The 18,765-nt window shown below is 32.3% G+C and overlaps 1 protein-coding gene across 8 annotated transcripts in view; it reads right to left on the reverse strand.

The window, feature by feature from the left end:
* The window catches only part of SMCHD1 (structural maintenance of chromosomes flexible hinge domain containing 1), a 244,010-nt gene that overhangs the window by 179,377 nt on the left and 45,868 nt on the right, over positions 1-18,765 (reverse strand). For all 8 annotated transcript variants that reach the window (XM_074276007.1, XM_074275999.1, XM_074275986.1 and 5 more), the window contains exons 6-19: positions 17,058-17,172; positions 16,854-16,973; positions 14,434-14,600; positions 11,636-11,729; positions 10,043-10,253; positions 7,037-7,157; positions 6,768-6,951; positions 6,347-6,544; positions 5,452-5,565; positions 4,569-4,675; positions 3,599-3,681; positions 2,643-2,756; positions 363-440; positions 154-273 (exon numbers count right to left, since the gene is read on the reverse strand). In XM_074276007.1, the coding sequence (XP_074132108.1) occupies positions 154-273; positions 363-440; positions 2,643-2,756; positions 3,599-3,681; positions 4,569-4,675; positions 5,452-5,565; positions 6,347-6,544; positions 6,768-6,951; positions 7,037-7,157; positions 10,043-10,253; positions 11,636-11,729; positions 14,434-14,600; positions 16,854-16,973; positions 17,058-17,172 (1,826 nt within the window). The remainder of the gene's footprint in view (positions 1-153; positions 274-362; positions 441-2,642; positions 2,757-3,598; positions 3,682-4,568; positions 4,676-5,451; positions 5,566-6,346; positions 6,545-6,767; positions 6,952-7,036; positions 7,158-10,042; positions 10,254-11,635; positions 11,730-14,433; positions 14,601-16,853; positions 16,974-17,057; positions 17,173-18,765) is intronic.

Genomic DNA, 18,765 nt, shown 5'->3' on the forward strand with positions numbered 1-18,765 from the left:
GAAAAACAAAAAGCAGAACATATCTGGTATCAGTTTTCTTCTAATTATAAATTTATGAGTATTTCCATCTCTTAAAAGACACTTTTTTCCCATTTTATTTTAAAATGATTTTTCATGAGCTACAATTCAAAGGAAATTTAAAATTTTACTTACCTTTGACAGAAAATTTAAATGTTTTTGAAGGCAACGGCCGGCCTGCATAAGTATCTGCATTACTTTCATTCAATACAACTTGCAATTTTAACGTGTAATTGCCCAGTTTTTGAATATTTTCTGGATATAAATTAAAAAAAAAAAAAGGCTTATTACTAACCAATCACCAAAATATAGTTAAATTTCTTAATTTCTGAAGGATAACTCACCCATTTTCTTGAACCAGTAAGGCCATTTGCCCCCATGCTGACTGATATGTGAAATTATTTCTTTATTCCCACTTGAAGCTTAAATGAAAAAGAAAAAACATAAAATTATAATCAAGAATCCAATAGAGCAAGAGCAGGGACTTGTGAATTCAGCCAATGAATTACACACACACAGAGCTTCATTTATTCCACCTTTTTTTAAACAAGTCCCAAACTATCAGAAAATATCTTGATAAGAAAACAAAGAATAATGATCTGTCAGTCATTTACTAGAATTTTTAATATTGCTTTCAATTGTTAATACTAATAATATAATTCAAATTATATATTTTTAAAAAGCTTTAGCACAGCAGCACTTGTTTTATTAGCAAAAAAAATTCCTATAAATAAGCTACATTCAAACTAAAAACTTTAATTTTGGACTTCAGAGGTTTATTAAACAAAAGGCTTTTTAAAATTCTTTTAAAAATATCAAGATATGCAATTGCTGCTATATATAATATGAAAATAGAAAAAAACTAATTAGCAGATGTAGAGACAAAATTTGGTCACCTAATTAAACATGACTTTCTCAAACTTGCTAATCTATGAAACAAATGTACAAGGATATTTTTGTGGATTTATTATGGAACAGTGTTTCAATTATAAAAATTTTTTTCTTTAAGAGATGAGATGGAAAAGGATAGGGAGAGGAAGATGAAGAGTGAAAGGGCAAATAAAGGAAAGCCATTTCACAATGGCTTATAAGTGAAATATGATATGTCTTCCTCTAAGTTTCCATTGCTCTAATTGAGTCCACATGGCACTTATATGCCATTTGAACCATTTACCAAACCTCAAAGTCGGCAAGCATAGGCAGACATGAATGAAGTGCCTCCTAGCACTTATTGAACCTATCTATATTTTAGTCAAAGAGATCATATAATGAGACACAGGACAATAAAAACTCTGAATGGTTTGTTAATTATAGTATTTGAAATTCAAAGAAACTTAAATCTAACAGAGCCATGGGACTACACAATATTAGAGAAGGAATCTGGCAGATCTCATCTAGTCCAATTCCTTTGTTTTCTAGGTGAAAGAAATGATGATTTTTCCTAAGGAAACAACAAATTAGAAACAGCTGGGTAAGAAACTATTTAGAGATGTCCAAAAACTATTTTATCCATCTTGTCCTCCACCTGTACTTTTAAGTTACCCAACAAGGAACAGTCTTCAAATTCTCTGCACTTTGATAGTTCAGGCCCAAACATACATTGAGTACAAAAGAAAACACTAGAAAATAGGATGGGTTTATTAGATGAGACCTTATCTCAGAGAAATGCAATCCTTGTCCTCTAATCAGAAGACTCAGGAAAACATGTACTCTGCTATCAAACCCTTTCAAAACAATCCTTAGGTCATTCTTCAAGACTTATACTGAAAAGATCTTTAGAACAAGCTAGTGAATATGTAGGCAAAGAAAAAATCAGAGGGCAAGAGATACCTCTTTCTGGTCCTGCTAAAGTGGGTCACTGGAAAGAATCAAGAATTAAACCCTCTTAGGTCACCTCTGCTCCTACACCCTCAGAGTTACAGATGTTGGGTAATGAAATCTAAAAAAGGATTTTAGAGGTCATCTAATCAAATCATCCTCATTTTACAGAGGAATAAAATTAAAAGCACCAAAGTAAAATAATTTCCTTCAGATCACATAGCTAAATAATGGTGAGGTCAAACTATTTGCCAAAGCTAACTGACTTCCTAATCCATAATCTCATAAATATAGTCCTCTTTGTCCACATATCTATAATCCTTCTCTCTCACTTATTGGCCCACGTCAACTGCTTTTGGTCAATCACTAGAGCATCTCTTTCTATTACGATTCTGTTTCATCACTAGAGCTCATGATCCAAATCCCAGTAGAACTCACATACTGCACATCCCCCGCCCCAGATCTCTTTCAAAGAAGGCCTTGTTATGATCAAATTATACACAGAATTACAGCTTTGAAGTACAATTAAGTTTATAATTAGCATTTTCATACAGTTCAATTAAATACTCATCTTTTAAACACTTATTACATTCAAGAATTAGCCAGGCATTGGTGAAATAAGAGATGAAAACAGAATTAATGACTTAAAGGAAATTATATCACAATAGGGCTTAAACTTCACTAAGATCAAAAATAAAAATGTTTCTAAAAGTTCCATTAATACTTGAATTTAAAAGAAACCCACAAATCTATACTGCCTATGAAAAAAATAGTAATGAAGTTATCATGTCCACTTGTCTACTTACAATGTAAAATAACCTTGAGCTCAACTAGTAGTTTCTTTGACCCTCCATGACTTGTACCAGGAAGTTTTTGCATGGCTTCTCCTTTCTTATTCAATATCTCAATTCTTAAAGCACCTATAGATCAATGAAATAGTAAAAGAAAAATGAGATTCATAAAACTACAAGAATCTCAAGTTAGTAGTTACTGTTAATCACTAGACATTTATTACATGACTACTATGTGCTAGACACAGTTTGAAGGGTACAAAAACAAAGTCTCAAGAAGATTGTTTTGTATCAAGGAAATTAAAACATTCATATATCAGAATATACAGTGTATAAACACAAAATCTATACAAGGTGATTTTGTAAGATAGGGCAGAAGTAGTTGGGGGTAATGTTTCACATAGGAGGTGATGCTGGAGCTTAGTCTTTAAGGAAGTAAAGTCTCTGAGGCAGAGGTAATGGAGAGAATTCCAGAACTAGGTCAACAGCTGATACAAAGGCACAGAAATAGAGGAGATGGAATGTTAGATGGAAAGTCACACTGTGGAAGATAGAAAGATGGACTGCAGGGCAGCTAGATGGCGCAGTGGATAGAGCACCAGCCTTAAATTCAGGAGGACCTGAGTTCAAATGTGGCCTCAGACACTTATCACTTCCTAGCTGTGTGACCCTGGGCAAGTCACTTAATCCCCAGCCTCAGGGAAGAAAAAAAAAAAAAAAAAAGATGGACTGTGCTATAATTGTGAAGGTTTTAAAAAGCTATTTTATCACAGAAGTAGCATGGAGTTATAAGAGGTTATTAAGTAAGAGAACATAAAAAAGTTTAAGAAAAAACATTTTAGCAACTACACAGAGCAAAGAGTGACTTGCTTTGGTAAGGATTGAATTAAAAATTCTCCCTTACTGCTTAGATACTAGAAAATTGAAATAGCCAAAAAGGTCTCATTTTTAATAGTAAGCAGAAATCATACCAATAGGGGTCCCAGCAGGCTTGACTTCATTTGGTAACAATTCATCTCCTTCAGGCCAAGTTACAGATAAACGATCTGGAAGTCTATGATCAAAATAACATATGCAATTCCAATTTATAAAATATGGCAATGATTAATAGGAGAAAAAAAATTACTTGTCCAATTGAGTCAACACTTCTTTTTAAGATAGTTGATGGAATTTCTATGAAATGAATTTTAGCAGAAACCAATTCCTCTCCACTTAAATATCACATTATTCATAAAAGAGTAAATGAGAGATAGGGACTGCACTGCATGTATCTGCATGAACTGTTTTATTTTATATAATTTAATTTTCATTAACCTAGAAATTATTTTTAAGTGAAAATAGGAATTCTAAGATTATAATATTTTATCATTTTTAGTACCATACAATACTGAGAAAACAAACTTAATGATGCTTAAGTTAAAAAATGAGCTATACAAAAAAATATTAATAGTCCCATTAAGTAATCAATCTGCTATACTTTAACAATGTTTTTAAAAATTTTCTAATAGCACACTTAAAATTAAATTCACATTTTAAATATGAAATTCTTTTCCTTTATGTATATAATACAAACTTAGACTTGCAATGCAATACTATTATAACAATTATTGCTTACATCAATTTCCTATGCCAAACTAAAGATTGCCAGATGGTTAATTTTCATACAAGATTCATCCTACAAACATATAAATAAAATCTAGCAGAGCTCGTCTTGCATACTGGCAAGCCATCAATATGCAAGGACTGTCAATTGCATATGACCCATTAGATATCAGGTCAGCAATTTGGTGGAAAAGAAGGAAGAGGTGGTCCTATCAATACAGAATATCTGACAGATACAATATGCCTATAGTAACAACTGGCCTATATAGAACAAAATTGACAAAAATCAGTAAAATATACTACTAATTAATTAATGTCATTCATGTTTAATGATCTTACCTTGCCATTTCATCTTCTACATATTTTTTTACAGTTTTCTCAGCTACTGTCCTATCAAGTTTTGTGATTGGAACAGTTTTAATTTCATCATATAAAGCTTGAGGCTCCTAAGTACATAAAAACCAATAAATGTTAAAATAAACAAGCATTTCAGAAACAAGTTGTATTTACTTTATAAAGTGAACTTAACTTCCAGAAAAAAAATGTATTTTAATCTGGTTAAGTAATACAGAAGTATCTATCAGATACTTCTATATTATATTAAAAAATTGCAATCATATAACCTCTTTACATATCCAAAAATCCCGATCTATGTTGATCAAAAATCTATTTAACCTGAACAACAACAACAACAACAACAAATTTGTAATGACTTTACGACTATTATCTCATCAACAATGAAATACAGAAATCTAAGCTAAAAACATTCTGGTTTGGGGGGGGAAAAAAAATCACATCATTGCCAGTAACTGAAGCTTAATATTATGCAAAAATCTTAATTCAGTACTCCAAAAGATGCATAATTTTTTTAAGAGATATTATTTCATTTAACCACCTGACATCCAATTCCTAAACAACTTAATAGAATGTTTTACAAAATTCTATCACCAAAAAATTTAACTTCCTAAACCTCAACCTTCCAATGATAAACAAACGTCTCATACTTAAAAGCCTTTCAAGGTTGATAAAATATATCTGATATACTCTAAAACTATTACTGACTTCCATGCAAGTATGAGCCAACAGAAAGGGACAATATTAAATAATTAAAAAATTTAAATTTTTGTTTGTTTTTAGTTGTTTTTTTTTAAAACATTTTTTGAATCCAGAATCATAAAGTGCCAAAAATTAAATAATTTTTGTTCATTCCTTGTTACCTTACCATTGCAATCTGAACTTCCCCTCCTGTGGCATATACATCTCCATCATGATCACCATAAAGAAAAAATTTTACTATGCTTCCATAAAAGAGTGGAAGTGTCTTGGTTGTCTTAACCTAATATTCAGTAACAAAAAAATCCACAGAATTAATATTCACAATATTCAGAAACTGTTATGAAAATATAAATCACACACACAAATAGGCATATCTTAAATAGCTCATATAAAACTCAAATATGAAATAGCTTTTCAAATTTGTAATTTTGTCATGATAGGAAATTCCGACTGCTTACTGCAACTCCTCCAAAGACTTAATTTATAAAGTCCAGGAGCTATCTAAAGTATACAAGTTGAATGACTTGCCAGATCACATGTCTAAGGCAGGATTTGAAGCCAGATCTTTCTTACTCTAAGTCCAAAAACTATGCCCATAACCCAGACAATACACTGCCTCTTAATCAAAATAATGCCAGATAGAAAAAGCATTGGATCTGAAATCTGCATTCTAGCTTTGGTGAGACTCTCATTATATTTAAGAATACTTGCCATTTTATATATATGTATATATATTCCTCCATTTTTAGACCCACCCTCCCCCCAAAAACTATCTGACCCATATTGGAAATGAGAAATGAAATACATGAATTGTAAAAACTTGAAAAATTGCTGAATATGAATATTAAAACGTGAAATTTTTATTTGAATAAAATTCTAGCCACAAATAAAGAACACTATGAATAAACTCAAAGTGATCAAATGTTAGCACTTGTTTCAGAAATTTTAGCTAAGGCATAACAATCATTTGGTTCCTTTAATAAAATTATAATTATTCCCTTAGACATATCCTTGTAAAATTTAGAAAGATTAAAAACATACATGCCAAAATGTAAACTTACCAATTGCCCTGCTTTGTATGTCTTTCCATCCCATTCTATTGCAGAGTACGTAGCCCATGGACTTTGCATTCTTTTAGAAGGAAGGTCTGTTCGTGTAATTGTCCCTTTAAAAAGTGTAAATTTTATTTGCTTGTCATACTTCTCATGACAATCTTTTAACCACAAAGCAAATTCTCTGTCGATTTTCATTCGTTGCTCCTGTAAAATTAGAAGGGAGAAATGGGAGGGGAGAAAGAGGGAGAGAACTCTTTAAAACATTAGAAATATACAGAAGTAATCATAATTACCTCTACAGCAAAAGAACGGGAAATACTTTTACTAATAATTATCAGAAACAACATGTAAGTTACAGAAACAAAGTAGAATTTAAACTACAACAATTATATAAACAAAAATATAATTTAAATTATCAAAATGTTACCTGTCCATTAAAAATCCTTGTAAAAAGAGTATTCTTATCTTTCAGTTTTAGTTCTAGATCCATAAAAGTCAGTTTATTTGTGCTGACTTGAAATTTATCATTAGTGAATAATGCACCAGAAATTCTATTGTAGCATTCAATTGGTGCAAGACCTCTCTTCTTAGGAGGAGCACACCAGTCAAAGCTTAAATAAAAGAGAAAATCATTTAGTAGAAGCACTGGGTTCTAAGTCACAACATAATTTAATTTTAGAGAAAATCAAAACTTACTCTTCTACAGTTGTATAAGGTATTAATCTTCCATTCCAAAAACATTCAAAAATCGGTCTTTTCCCTCTTGCTCCTTTTTCTACTATAAAACAGTCATCATCATCATCATCATCTTTCAATTCTAGACCAAATCAAAAAGAAAGAAGGTTATTGCTATAAAGAGATCATATAAAAAAGATTTACAATAACTTTCTGTTGAGACAGCTACCAAATCTCAAGAAAAGTCTTTAGGTGATAATGGAGAAGAAAAAGTTTCAAAAATTTAAGATATGTCTATCTATTTGTATATTTGAATATATGAGGGGATTATATACGTGGGGAGATGGGACAGAGAGCAGTAGTCCCCACCTTAACCTAAAAGCTTATTTCAAAGTCAACTGTTGGTACTAAAGCGAATTTTCTTATTTCATTAAGAATAAAAGTTAGGTTCCCAGGAAAGCACATAAAAATAATCCAAAATCTAGTTTACATTTTCATAACACTGCTATCTTTTGATTACTCCTTTTCTATAGTCTCCTTTGCTCAGCTATTATCTTTCCTCTTCTTCACCTGTGAGTGTTTCCCAAGGGTCTATCCTCAGCACCTGTCTCTTCTCTCTATAATATAGATAATATCTGACATTTGCTATTTGTGTAGCCTTGAGGAAGTCAAAGTAATCTCCCTGGATCTCAGTTTCTTAATCCATAAAACAAAATTATTGGAGAGACAGATGGTCCCTAAAGTCTCATCTAAATTCATATCCCCTGGGACCGAATTATAAATTCTTTCTAAATCACTTAAAGCCCCTCATAATCTGCCTTCAGTCTATCTTTCCAGGTTCATCACACATTATTTCCTTTTATCCACAGGACAATTTAGTCAAAATGTCCTTCTTGATGTTCCACACAGCTAACATTCTATTTGCTTTCTTTATGTCTTTACAAAGCAAAGAGGTAACAAAGTGAACAGAGTAGAGGCTCTGGAGTCAGGAAGCTATGAGTAAATTTGGACTCACACACTTACTAGCTAGCTATGTGACTGAGGACAGTCTTTAACTTAGTTTCCTCAACTGTAAATTTGGAATAACACCTATTCACAGCATTGTTGTGAGAGACAAATGAGAATGCTTAGCAGAGTGCCTGACATGGCAAGAGCTTAACAAATGCTTTTTCTCTTCTTTTCTCTTTCTCTCATCTCCATGCCCAGAATGCCCCCTCTTCTCACCTCTTCCTTCCAAGCTCAATTCTAATATCATTTTCAACTTTTTTTTTCCCTCATCCCCCTAAAGCTACTAGTGATTCCTAACCACATTCTATGTATTTCATATATATTTAGAGGTATATAGATTGCCTCTCATCACAGAATATAAGAACCTAAGGACAAACATTTTTTTTTTTGTCTTTTTGTCCACAATGATTGGAAGCACTTAATAAAATTTGTTCAATGACAGAAATAATTTTCCCTTTGGTAATAACAGTACAAATGGTTTAGACAAACTGTAAAGCTCCATGAAGGAAAAGCCTTCTCCTAAAGCATCTGGGCATCTGGTACAGTAATAACTACTATGACTAAAAAATAAAATATATATTTTATTACAAATAAGCACTGGTTAAATATGGTTAACAAATATAGTGGAATTGAATATGGAAACAATGCAATGGGATTCCATTCAGGATTTGTTCCCACCCTAGTAATAGAAATAACTTGAAAATCGAGAGCCACAGGACTGCCTCACTTCCAAGATGATGATAACATGGATTCCCCTGAGTGAGTCAGGCATTTGGTACAAAGGAGAAATAAAAGCAAAAAAATAAATTTTTGTTCAGTGACAAAAATAAAATGTAATTAAAAAAAAAAAAAAAAAAGGGAAACAAATATTCTCAGGCTATAGAATCATCAAAAACATTACAATTGGTCTAAGTGGAAGTTAACACTCAATTATTGGTTTTCTCTAAATATTATTATAACAGTGGCTCATAGGGATGGTAGGGAGTAGAGCCAGGGATGGTAAGGCTAGTTTCAGTTAAGATTTACCCATAAGGAGAGCCAATTTACATAAAACATAAAGCATAATTAAGGAATAAACATAATAGTAAATTAACTAATACTTAAAGCAATACTTTCAAAGCAGATTCCCAGCCTTTCCCTAGACCTCCAACCTTAGAAGGTCAATCTATCTATCCCTTTTTTATTCTACAATTTTGCCAACATTTTCATGAAACTTCACTCTGAAAATAACTACTGAAATGGTGGTGGTATCTCTGTAAATCTATTTCCTAACTATAAGGGGAAAAAACAATTGTTGTTAGGAAATTTTAATCTTAATATGATTTTTAAAAAGTAAACAAGGTCAGCTCATTCAAGTAATAATAATGAATTATGTATAACTGGATATATTACAGAATATCTTGCTATGTTATAATTCAGCCATCAATAGACTATAACTAGCTATCTACTCTGAATGAAACTAGGCATCATATAGATGAAGTAATACTTTACTTTTCCAGAAATAATATAATCAAAATCCAAAATGTCGGGAGGATTTGGCTACAAACAAGCAACCAATCAAAAACATAAATTTATCTACCAAATGAAATGTCAAAATCCATACACTGAAGCTTAATGAACTTGACTCATAAAAGATCTCCTGGGAAGGCCTTCAAATGAAACCAATTTTTTTCTTAATTCGGACATAATCCAAACAAGCAGTTTTTTTCATTTCCCAGTTCACAAATAACTGGAAAGAGGAAATTATAAGAGTATGCACACAGCTAACGTTATTATAATCAGAAGTTTTATAGTAACAGAAAAATAAAAAATAACTCTTAAAAAAATACAAGAGTTTGGAAAAACATAGTTCTCTGTACCCATTTATTGTTAGGGCACATATATACATATAAAAATACATATATATATATATATATATATATATATGCACCTTAATGACCTCTCCAATTCTTCATTTTAAAACCCAAGCACTTTTCTTGAACCACAACTTTATAAAAGTAGGACAGAGGATCAACATACTTGATGGAAAACATGGATCATCAGGATAAGTCTCTTTATCATATAAGAAGGGATGATAGCGAATGATTCCTTCAACCACACCTTCTCCTTCTACGTGGGACTTGAACTCAAAACTATCTGCTGCTGTATTTATATATAAAGTCTGCATGTCATCTTTGATCTCTCTAAGGTTGATAATCTTAGGTACCTTCCCTTTTTCAAACATAGAAATCTAGAACAAAAATAAACATTCAAATAAGTTTTAAATACAACTTAAATGCAAAAACTTTTTGCTTGTACCCAACTACAATATGGTAAGCCACAATTAAGGATGTTAAGCGAATATTTAATCATCTCAAAAAAGAAATTAAACTTTAGAAAAAGAAATTATATGCAATAGTGGAGGAAGCAAATTACAAATGAACACAAATTAACACAAAGCTGTATTTAATTCAAGGCAGTTCTACTAGTGGTAAAAAGCAGTGATGACAATCATCATATTAGCAATTCAGACTTTGCTTGAAGACTTCCAGGGAGAACCAACCCACTACATTCTAAGATAGTTTTAAAGCTTTGAGGCCAGAAGCAGCAGAAGAAAACACGAAGAATAAAAGTACAGGAAGAAAATTACTAAATGTTTTTAAAGGGTTAATAGGAAGAAAAAGATAAATAGTAACAGTGAGAGAGCACCTAACTCCCCTAGAAGAGGTCAAATAATGAAGCCCAAACTACTTAGATTCTCAGGTATGGGGAAAAAAACAAAAACAAAAAACCTGGTAGATATGTGGGTGAGCCAGCATCAGTGACCTCTGAGAGGAAAAAATGCAATCTGCAAACTACAGCCAATGAGCTTGATTTTATCCTAACAAAAACTTGAAAATGCATTTCAAGAGTGATGGTTAAGGAATACCTAGAATAGTGAGATCATAAAAACCAGACTGCATAACATCATCAAAAAATAGGTCAAAAAACTTATATTCTTTCTTTATAAGGTTCTATTATATCAAAGAAATGTTAAAAATAAGATTTTGCAAAAACATGTGATAAACCTCTTGTGTTATTTTTAGGGACAAGATGGAAGGAAATGAATTAGCAAATAAACAAAGTAAATGGGTTTAAAACACACTGAATGGCAATTAATCTTTAAGTTATTCATCTTATTAATCTTCTAAGATTCTCTGTGAGAACTATCCAAAGAAACTGCATTTGGCTCTGTACATTAACTCATTGTGTTGATATTGTGTATCCAGTTGATGGACTATCAGCTATAACTGAGAAGGAGTAGACTTGTTCTGCTAACACTGAGTAAAAAGAGCTTGAATAAATACTGCAAAGAGGAAAATCTAGGTTCGATAGAAGGAAAAACTGTCATGAAGAGATTCTTGGACTAGATAAACACTGATATTCCTTTCAAATCTGAAATTCTGTGACTATGCAGTTCCTTGCAAACATTTAAGAGAATGCAACATTCTGAGAATGACACCCTCCTAACAAATTATTTAGGTAAAAGAAAAAGGGAAAAAGAATTTCCCAAGTGTTTTTGTTATCTAGTGATCATGATCTGGAACAAGAGACCTTATAAACTGAAATATGTGGAATGTGTTTACATCTTACTTCCATATCAATGTTGTTGAACGGTCCAACTTCTTTTGTGGCAGCATTTGTTTCATTTCCTTTTGGTCCATGAATATAGTAATGATAAATATGTCTAGAATTGAGAACAACAACTTTATACTGAGTTATATATATGTAATTATTATTTTATTTTACAATTTTCTACAAAAAAGCAGTCATTATGACATGAGTTTTACACCTCACTTTTGTATAAACTGAATTACCACTCTTCAAACTGGGACAAACATGTTTTCCTAAATGCAGTATTCTAAAAACAATGAAATTGAAGTATATGTCCTGAAATTTTAGAACTTCTTCCTGCAATTATTTTCAAGATTAAAAGACAAACTGTCTTTTTCAAGATTAAAAGACAAAAAAAAAAAAAACTTAGTGAATTAATAATGCCCAAATTTTAATTACTGACAATTACTTGTCTTCCAAGTTTTGAATTGAGACTACTAATTAAATCTGGTGCCTCAGCTATTTTTAAAAATGCTACAGATAAAGCAATCATGTAGAACTGTCTATAACTAAATCTACTTTCTCTTTAACCATTTCCTCTAACTCTTCTTCAATGGTATGACAAAATAATGAGTGTACTCATGAATTTCAATTAATTTCAAAAAACATTAATTGAACAGCTAAATTCTTTTAAGCAGATCCAAACACTAGTTTTTTGTAACCTAGAGGAATAAAATAATCTCAGCACTCAAAGCATCACTCAAAGCACAAAATTGTGATGTTAACTTTTTCGGAGGGGTCAAGATTAAGATGAATGATCTGATGATGTTGCTGGTGTGGTATTCTACAACTTAAAAGAATCTCAGGAGATCCTGACTTACCAAGGTCACAATATCAGCTTGAGTCCAGGTTGGGACATGAAACTAGGACTCTTGAGATTGATGGTCTCTTGAGAGTGATGATACACACTAAAAGACCCAACTTAAGTTTTCAAAATGTTATTTTAATATTACACATACAAAGTCTTTTAATGAAAGATATGTAATTTCATCAGAATTGGGATCTGGCAACACCTATGACCCCTCTCATTGGTAGATAAATACTAGAGATTATCTGAAATACTAAGATGTTAAATAACTAGTTCAAAGATTACATAAGTAGTACTAAAAAGGTTATTTTAACCAGTCTTGCTAAATCCAGAAATTTTCATGAAACCATTATACCATTAGGATTCACTAAAATTCTTAATGTATTTAATGCTCACCTGGCATTTCTCTGAAGAACTTTCAACAGGAAAAAAAAAAATTTACTCAAAACCAAAATTTACCCATAAAAACAAATGTGGTTCCAAGTAAGCATCTGTATTATAAATGAATCTGTTTAGCACACAACAGAATCTACTATACATAAAAACATACTTTAGGAACTATTATAAAAATGATACATTACTACTTGGGTTATGAAGAAAAAAGTACAATGGCCATCCTTAAAGAGAACGTACATAGCACACTAAACCAAAAAAAGTTATTCACAATCTATTAAGTACATTTCTTTCCAATAGAATAGTATAAATTAAGGTGTAATTGAAAGAAAACTATGGTTCTAGTACAACAGTTATGCAAAACATCTAGTTCTTTTCCACCTCAAAAATTTTATCATTTGGTGTAACACAATATATTTCTACTATAGTAATATTTTGCTAAAAATTATCGAGGCAAAAAATTTTTTTCTAAAAGAAATAAATCTGAAATTCCCTAATAATGAGAGAAATAATGAAACAGAAAATGATTTGGTTGAGAAGATATATTTTATAGTCAACTTTTCAGAAATACATCTATTCAAAACAAACAACAAAAAAACCCACCAATTAGAATAGGGCCATTGCCTTTCAGATACTTATTGGATTCTATTCTAATCAAATCATTTTATACAACGATTATTAAACTTGATCATTCTCTCTTCCAAGCCCTGTTCTTGATTTCCTTTGGTCTTAAAACCATTCTCCTTCCTTCACTGGTGCCTTATCCTAAAACTTCCCTTAGTACCCAGAGTGTCCTCATCCTGGATACAATCTACTATTCCAGAGGCTTGTTTCACACAATATCCCTCTTCAAGACCCACCCCATTTCTCTCATTAGTGAGCTCCTATGAGGGCTTCTCATTTGCAAAGGGACTGGTCTGCCTTCATCTTCTTCCTGGTACTATCCTTCCCAAATTTTATACTTTCCTTTTTTGTGCTGTCTTACCATCCCTTCCATTAGAATATATAAACTCCTTGAGGGCAAGGAGTTTTCTTCTTTTTTGTATCTATATGTTTCCCGGTATTTAGTACAGTACCAGGAACTCAGTAAATATTTAATAAATGCTTGTTTCCTTCCTATACCTTAAAATTCCAGGGCTCCATTATTTCCTTCACACAAGGATACCCTTCAACACGGAGGATCAAAACCCCTTGAATACTTTGAAGACAAGTAAATGGGTTGTCATATAGCTTCTTCTACCCCTCCCAAAAGGTGTGTGTGTGTGTGTGTGTGTGTGTGTGTGTGTGTGTGTGTGTGTGTGTGTGTATAAAAAAATCTGATTGCCCACCTTTAAATTTACCAACACTGCTACACCACAGTTTGACTACCTATATCCAGCCTCATACTATGGAGGATTTCACAGAATTTTTGTTCTACTCTATAGCCTTTGAAAACTCCTTTCCTCCATCGCTTAATACATTCAGGAGGTATTTAATGACTAAATCAAATTGAGGGATTTAAAGCCATTCATTCTTACAAAAAATGTTCTAGCCCCTACACAATGTATTTCCAAGTAAAACAGTAAAATTGACTTACGCCAATTGTCTTGTCCAAAGATGAAAATAATTTTTCAAGTACTGTATGTGTTCTGGTTGTACTCCTGTAATAACCACTGCAGTAAAGCTATCTTTTTCTCTCTCCTCAAGAAAAAGACTGTGTAGAAATCTTTCATCATCATTTGTGATGTGAGAAGAGTCTGATGGCTAAAAAAGTTAATATAACATTAGATTGTGATATACCACAAAAAATAAAATTGTAATTATATGAATAGAAAGAAACATTGGTATAATCAGTCAAAATTTATGCCTGAATGAAAACAAAACTGTGGCTATTTAAAAACCTGCACTGAGAAATTTGGCTAAGATACCAAATTAATTTCAGCCCACTGTAAAGTTGTTTAATACCAGAAACTGATATAATTTTAATCAATAGAAATGTCATTTAAAAAGTAGTATTGCTAACGGCTTTGCTCCTAAATACCAAGGAGCATGAGAACACCTGAAATTTCCCATATAGGTCTGCTTCATGTTCCTTGAGAGCAAGGACTTTCTATTTATATCTCTAGCACTCAAAATGATTAGTAACAAATATTTCCTTTATTCATATTAGTACATGAGAAAGAAGTCGTATCCAGAGATTATCAAAGGTAATAAACTCAAGCAACAACTTGCTATTAAGTTGAATTATCTCAACAGTGAATCAATACTAGAAGGCATATAGTGGAAAGCAAATGGGTAAATCCTACCCAGAAATGTTATAATTCCTTCAATAGATTTCCCCAATTCTCAAAACTAAGGGGGAGGGCTAATCCCCAAGTCATTATGATGAAGCTAAAAGACAGAAGGCAGACAACGCGCCAAGCTTGTTCAAAAAATAATTTTGTCCAATTCAAACCATCTTGGCAAAAAAACTCTAATATCCCACTATTTCTAAAACTCTCTGGTTTAAAAAAAAAAAAATACATTTTCAAAAACCCATGTTCCAGATATAAAATTTGGCAAAACATTTGTCATAATAAACACAGACTACAATAAATACATGGAACAAAGGGCAGCAGTGGATAGAGCACCAGCCCTGAAGTCAGGACCTGAGTTCAAATTCAGCTTCAGATACTTAACACTTCTTAGCTGTGTGACCCTGGGCAAATCGCATAACCTCAATTGCCTCAGCAAAAAATAAAAATAAAAATACATGGAACAAATCTATCTATACACTTTATTTGCAATTACAGAACAGAAACTTTAACATTACTTTTTTTTTTTTTAACATTACTTCTGATATATTTATCTAACATAAAGCAAATTATAAAACAATCTAATGGGAAAAAATTATAAAACAATCTAATGGGAAAAAATGAGAAGTATGGAAAAATGTTCTAATAACAAATATCTACAAGTAAATTTAGATAGGAAACTATACAGGATAAGCTCATAGAATTATTTATTTAGAACTGGTCTAACCATATTCATTTTGAGATAAGGATAAGATAACAGAGATAAGTGACTTGCCCATAGTCATACAGCAAATAGTAGGGTGGGGATAGTAGAGGGCCAGTATTAAATAAGTCCATGTATAGGAAGAGTCTAGTTCAGGTGTTACTTGATAACTGCTCTCCAGTAAAGGCGAGCAATTCAAAAGATTGGTTCACCACCTCCTTTAATAATGAATGAAAGACATACTAGAGATAAATTTAGAATAATCTTGATGGAGAATTCGTGTGACAGGAACAAGACATTACTATTTACAACTCTGTTTTGACAAATAACCTATTATTAATAGTTACTGTTATTTATGACTCTGTTATAATGACCTTGTTTATTGTTAGTTAAGGTGGAACTGAAATGTGGAAGTATGGTCTAAACAGCTGGTGTTAATCCAACACTAGCTTAAAGAGTATATAAACTCTGGCTCTCTCTGGATTAATATACAAGGATTGCAAAGCAAATCGCCTGTCTCAGATATTCAATTTAGATTCACACTCTTAGTATGCACTGGAGCTGGACTCTGACGGGATTATAACCAAAATCTTCTAATTTATTATATATCATTCTTTCCACTGTTCCATGCTACTGTAGCACTTTTAAAGTCTAATAGGTAAATATAATTACACTCCTTTGACATATTTTCAAATCAGAAACATTCAGATATAACACCATTATATAATGCAATACACATTATGCATTGCAAGTGTGTATGTTCAGGGAGAGAGTATTAAGAAAACTGAAGTCTAAAAGTAAAAACATGTTCCTGGATCTATCTATATACATCAGGCTAGAGAAGGTATGAGTCCTCTCTTTACTTTCTCTTTGGGACATCATATAAAGTGTTTCTGCGGTAGTGATCAACATTTTCTGGTCCTGCTAATAAGTGACAATATTGGTACCTTAAGGTAGAAATTAAATTTGCAAAGAAAAAGCTCAGGAGAAAGAATAAATTTCCTTCAAAACAGACTGTACCTTCCGGTTTCTAATAAATCCACTATAAATTGATTCTTTATTTTTCTCCTTCTTTTCAAAATCCTCTTTAGAGAGCAAAAGCTCATGAACATCTTGAGAATCTGAAGGTTTGCTAATCATCTGTTGAGAATTAAAGAGAATTTATTAGTATCTTTTCATAGAAAAAAACAATTTAGAGTTAAAATACTAAATCTCTTTACTTACTCTAGCTGATTGTCCAACAAAGAAAACAGCTTGCTTGCCACCAACACCAAAATATGAAATATCACTATTTAAACTACGAGGCACTGGTAACGGACGTACATATCCTGAATGATCACTAAAATAGAAGATTACATTAGTACTGTGTCTGAACAACATACTTATTGCTAAAGTATGAGCGCTTTAATTTTATATCTAATATTCCTTAATTTGGAACAAAAATTCTATCTGAAGACAGCATAAGAGTAAGCATCATCTAGTCCAACACTCTCACCCTCTGACTTCTTCCCCACTCTCTTTAGACCATTAAAAATGAAATATCTGCCCAATGATTTTCTTTATATTGTGCAGGAGGAAATTCTACAACTTCTCAGTGATAATATATCATTGTCATGCATATCTTAAAATCTAGTACTCTTCTATTTGCTTACCATTTAGCGGAGGAAAGAGCTTATTAAAGCAACATTTCTTTGTATTTGAAAAAAATTATTAACCTTCAATTATCACATTTCCAGAAATATAGAGCTGAGATGAGAACAATAGAAAACTAATATAATTGAACCATCTGATATTAAAAAAAAAAAAAAAAAAAAAAAAAAAACCACTATAAAGAATCCTTTTAGTGCCAGCATCAAGCTTGTTATTGGCAAAAATGTCAACAAGTAACATTTCACTGAATCTCAATGATCTTCTTTTACTACCAAGTTTCAGACCAGGTTAAGTGTTGAAAATACTAAAAAAATAAGAGAGAAGGGGGAAAAAAGTGGTCCAAAACTGAAGAAAAACTAAAAGAAAATTAAATGTGTCCAGAGTGATTTAGAATCAAGATTCCTTAAGAGAGTGGCGAGGGATAGAAAGAGAGGAGGAAGGAAAGGGTGAAAACTGTAAAATGGGACTAATAAAAGCATCTACTTCCCAAGCCTTTTGTGAGAATCATATGTGATAATATTAGTAAAGCACTTAGAATAGTGCCTCACACATATAGTAAACTCTTAAGGAACAATTGTTTCCCATTTCCTTACTCTGTAAAGTCTGGGCTAGCTCCCTGAAGGGCTCAGAATCAGCCAGAGTCAGGATAAGCAAAAGTCCTTGCCTCACGTTGGGCGCCAAAATGTGATGTTCTGTTGTCTCTAAATTGTGATCATTCTCTGGGGGCAGGTTTCTTGGGGAACTTCTGGGGAGGCAGCCTTACTTTTAGTTCCAGTACCAGTAATCCCCAAAATGCAGCCAGGACTTAAAGTCCAGATCCTATATTGTGTCCTTCAAAGTCTTGAATCTTTTCCTGTCAGAATGTCTCCAGTCAGCTTCATTCTCTAGCTCTCTCTGAATCCAAAGCCTCCAGCCAGCACGAAGGTAGACATGGGAATGAATCAGACTCTGCCTCCAAGAGTGTGGGATTGTGGGTTTCCTAGAATTCAATCCTAGATGTGACTCTCCTGGAAGTCCATGAGCAGGCTTTTCCTTTAGACTTGTGAATTTGTTGGATTTGGGAATCCATTGAATCCTATCTCTCAATCTCCTCCAGCTTCCCTGAAGTTCTCCCCTTGACTTATTCCAGACTCTGACTCTCCCACTCAATGTTGGCTTCTTTTATTCTCCCAGAGAATGGGCTTGTGGGAACTCCTTATAGAACCAATGAGTGAGCTCTTTTAAAGGTGTAAACTCCTTTAAAGGTGTGAACTCAGTGTATAAGTACCTTGTAAAGTCATAA

The sequence above is a fragment of the Sminthopsis crassicaudata genome, chromosome 1, assembly GCF_048593235.1.
Source record: "Sminthopsis crassicaudata isolate SCR6 chromosome 1, ASM4859323v1, whole genome shotgun sequence".
NCBI classification, from domain to species: Eukaryota; Metazoa; Chordata; class Mammalia; order Dasyuromorphia; family Dasyuridae; genus Sminthopsis; species Sminthopsis crassicaudata.